The sequence below is a fragment of the Orycteropus afer genome, unplaced genomic scaffold, assembly GCF_000298275.1.
Source record: "Orycteropus afer afer isolate SDZICR_OR568_19922 unplaced genomic scaffold, OryAfe1.0 scaffold00057, whole genome shotgun sequence".
In the NCBI taxonomy this organism is placed as follows: Eukaryota; Metazoa; Chordata; class Mammalia; order Tubulidentata; family Orycteropodidae; genus Orycteropus; species Orycteropus afer.
In genome coordinates this window covers 8,295,229-8,299,535 of record NW_006921644.1, presented here as the reverse complement: position 1 = coordinate 8,299,535, position 4,307 = coordinate 8,295,229, and the positions used below count along the sequence as shown (strand labels likewise).

General features: G+C 58.7%; 1 protein-coding gene across 1 annotated transcript in view; it reads right to left on the bottom strand.

Moving 5' to 3' along the window:
- Nucleotides 1-2,856: 2,856 nt before the first annotated feature.
- The window catches only part of MLYCD (malonyl-CoA decarboxylase), a 19,786-nt gene continuing 18,335 nt past the window's right edge, over nt 2,857-4,307 (bottom strand). Inside the window, exon 5 of the mRNA XM_007939130.1 lies at nt 2,857-3,387. Within this exon, the coding sequence (XP_007937321.1) occupies nt 2,857-3,387 (531 nt within the window). The remainder of the gene's footprint in view (nt 3,388-4,307) is intronic.

Genomic DNA, 4,307 nt, shown 5'->3' with positions numbered 1-4,307 from the left:
ACACACAGAACCAGAGGAGTCCCTGGGTGGTGGAAAGGTCAAGGCCTCCCAGAGACGACTTGGAAGGAAGGCCTGGCAATCCACTCGGGGAAGAGCAGCCGTTGAAATCACAGCTCTGCTCCGACCCACACGTGGCTGCAAGAGCCGGGTCGACAGGGCAGCAACCCGCACAGGGCACGGAATAGGAAGTGGCCATCTGGCCGAGGAATGCCAGGCTCTGATGAGGAGCACGTGGGGTTCGGCAACTCTGGGCCTGCCCTTGACCTGAAGGGCAGAGAGATGACCTTCACTATAGACAGTGAGGCTCCAGAGGGCAGTACCAGGGCAGAGGCGGGCCAGGATGCAGCTCACGGGCTTCAGTTAGTCTGGGAGCCTGCTGCCTAGCCTGGGTGGTTGGTCTGCAAAGTGGGGCATCACTTACTGGGGTGAGAAGTGGGGCACCACTTAGCTTCTAGGATGGGGTGGGGTGAAGTGGGGTGCCGCTTAGTTCACGGGGACCGTACTAGCAGCACACAGGGCAGAAACTCAACGAAGACAAGATCCTGCCCCACACGCGCTCACTCGTCACCGTGGAAAAATGGTGAATTGGAGACAGCCCGCCAGGCCTCCCAGTTCCCCAACAAGCGGAAGGATCCCAGAGCGCACGCCGACGTGAGCGGCTGCGTCCCAGTGCCAGCCTGGAACATGCCTTGCTTGCTGTGCCAGAGGGAACGGTCTGACAGTCTGCCGAAGCTGTCGCCTGCGGGGCAAGGTTCTGTGGCTGTCCCCACACAACAGGGTAGGTGGCTTGCTCCAGGCTGCCCCGCTGGGAAGTGGCAGGGCCAGGAGTTGAACTGGGCACTGGCTGGCTCTAAAGCCTTGGCCTCGACCATGATGTGCGTGCCACGTTTTCAAGGAACAGAGCAGGGTGCGAACCAGCCAGAGCAGGCCTGTGGCGAGTGGTGGTGAGGCTCTGGGACGCGATAGCGCAGACCCTCTCCTGAAACCCTTCTGGGTCACGTGAGAAACCTGGGGTCTGCCTGAAACGCAGGCCCCAAGGCAGTGGAACCCCACAAGTGGTGGGCCTGTTCCACGGTTACTGGCGGGGGACGGCACCAGTCTGAACTCAGATCAGTGGTGCGGGAGGGGGCAGGGTCGGCTCTGAGACGGACGGGCAGCTTCCAAGGTGGAGTGCCTGGGGAGGTGGGGGGAAGGCTGCCTTCTAAGACTGCTGGGCTTTGACATTTCAGACCCAGGCCGAAAGCTGAGAAGAGATGGGAGGGCTGGAGGAGGGTTCAGCGTGACTGAGGGTCTGCGGCCCTGTCCGGCCCACCTGCCACAAAGAATCTGCCTCTGTCAGGGGCCCAGAACGTGCCAGGCTGCTGACAGGTGATTTGCTGGCAAGTGGCTCCAGAGGTCTTGGCTTTTAGAATCAGCTGAAGCAACACAAAGACATAGGAGGTTGCTCCCACCAGGACTCGGGGAAGGCGGTCCAGCAGGGCTCACAGGTGGTTTGTACAGATCTTATTACACTGCCATTCTGATTCAGAGTGCCTGCAGTGGAGATGCGGATTCCCGCAGGGGACTGAATTGGTTCGTTCCGAGAAAAAGACATACGAGCCCTTCCCCCAGACACGCGTGCAAACACACCCACACACTGACACAAACACCCCCCCCACAAGCCTCCCCACATGCATGCAAACACACCCACAGACACAAAACGCCTCCCCTAGACACATGCAAACACAGCCACATAAGCCTCCCAAACACACACACACACACACAAGCCACCCCACATGCATGCAAACACACCCAGACACACAACGCCTCCCCCAGTCATGCAAACACAGCCACATAAGCCTCCCAGACATACACACACACAAGCCACCCCACACGCATACAAACACACCCAGACATATAACCCCTCCCCCAGACATGCATGCAAACAGCCACACAGCCATCCCTCACGCATGCAAAAACACCCAAACGTACAAACATATCTGCCCCCAGACAGATACAGACACACGAGCCACCCTGCATGCACGCACAGACACACACCCTCCTTCCCACAGCCTCAGTCTCCCGCTCTTGGCCCTCTAATGCCCCTCCCACATTCAGGGTCCTTTCCCAGAGCACCCCTGTACCCCACTGGGGCCTGGGGATCCAAGGCACTGCTGACATTGCAGAGGGGATTTCAGCCTTGCGTCTGCAACTGAAAGACAAGCACTGCACAGTGTGAGAGAACCACGTTTAATGGGTCACACAAGACTTGTTCTTTCCATTCAGTTCAGTAGGAACTCGGATCGCTGAAACGCCAAAGTTCAGAAGCCAGCTCGCCCCACGCTGCAGCACCTTTCGTGCTCAGTGATTGTGCAAAGTCACAAGCCTCTTCACGTTGAGACTCACCAAAGGTTGGCAGGTAAACTGTCACACAGCCCTTTATTCCCTTGTAATGAGGGGGAGAAACGGCTGAAGTTCCTGTTGCTGAATTATCTTTCATAAGCTCAAAGGATACACATACTCTCACCGGGGCTGCTCGCCCTGGTCCTCGTGAGGCTGACTGATGTGCCCTGGGACCTCTGGGAAGACGGGAGAGCCACAGCCCCGACGGGGGCAGGGGCAGACTGTGAAGCAGGCACCACATCCCGCTTGGCCGTGTTCTTCCACCCGCAAGCACACGCTCACCTGTGCCCACCACCACCCTGCACCAATGTCGCACACTTCCCCGTGCGACGAGTGGGTGGGGCCCCGCACCAGGAAAAGAACACGGGCATTTCTGCTTTGCTACACACCCTCCTTTGGATGCAGACCCTCTGGGGCCCGTCCAGAAAATCAACCCTTTCTGAGCCAAGGACGCCTGCTGGGAAAGGTTTATTTCTACAGCTTGCTGTTCTTCTGGAACTGGGACACTAGGCTGAGGACCTGCTCGGAGGCCTTGATGTGCTTCGAGCCCAGGTAGGCAGTGCTGTGGGTGGCTGTCTCCTCCAGGTAGTAGCGGTAGTTGACCATCAGGCCGCAGGAGCCAGTGATGCCTTTGAGGCTCACGTCGGCCATCCAGTTGATCCGCCACATCACGGCCCCGTTCTGCAGGTGGAAGTTGGCGACGGGGTTGAGCGCGTAGCCGCGGTGCTTCTCGCCATACAAGTACCAGGCACAGAGCCGCATCAGGGGCGCCTGCAGTGCCCGCACCAGTCTCTCGGACTTCACCCAGTCGTGGCCGCTGAGGAAGACCTTGAGGGTCTCGCCGAGGGGCCCGCCTGTGATGCTGGTGATCTCCTGAGCCTCAGAGTCGGTGAAGAGCTGACTGCGTCCGTGTTCCTTCTGGGAGCTCAGCAAACCCAGGAGCCACCTGGTGAAGCCAGGGATGGGCGACAGACTTGAAAAGGCCCCAAGGTGAGGGAACTCTCTCTGTGAAGCATGAGGGGGGGAAAGGCAGAGAGACCAAAAGACATAACGATTCAGTGGGCATCTCCGTGCTAGCCACCAGTACCTCTCAGCATATCCCACCTCCGACTGCTCTGTGAACGCTGCTCGCAGTGACCTGACGCGCCCTGGTTCTCCTCACCCAGCGAACACGTGCTAGGAACCCACTGTGTGCCTGGCCCTGCTCGAGCCCTGGAGGCAGCCTGAGTCCTCAAGGCCAGTCTTTGGGATGCTGTCATTGTCCACATCCTCGTTCACGTGGACACACTGAGGCCCGTGAGTCGGGGACTCACCCACGTGGAAAGGGTTGTGGCATGCAGTCCTCCTACCACAAGCTGCAGCCCGAGCCTGGTGGGAGCCTGGCACACAAGCACCTGATGACGGCGGGCGGGAGGCATTCCTGAGGACCTGGCTACCCCACAGCGGGTGCAGAGGATGGGCATGGGAGGACCAGGGTGCCTCCAGGTCAGAGCTTCAGTCATCACTGTGCGACACCAATAGCAGCCCCACTGACCATGACCACAGCTCAGTGTTTGCAGGTCACAGAAGGCACACATCACACACGCTCACTGTGTGAATTTTAAGAAAAAATCTGACAGAAGCAAAGCAAAGCAACATACTCCAGTCCTGTGAGTTAACCGCTCTCAGGGTGTATGACTAATTCCTTCAGGTCTTTCTCCGGGCTGTGGGTGAGACATTTGGTGGCGGAGGGGTTAAAGCATCCAGCTGCTGACCAAAGAGCTGGGAGTTTGTAGCCACCAGCTGCTCTGCAGGAGAAAGACCGAGCAGTCTGCTTCCATGAAGACTGACAGCCTTGGAGACCCTGTGGGCAGTTCCACTCTGTCCTCTAGGGGCGCTGTGGGTCAGAATGGACTCCACGGCAGTGGGTGTGGTTTGGGCTTTGC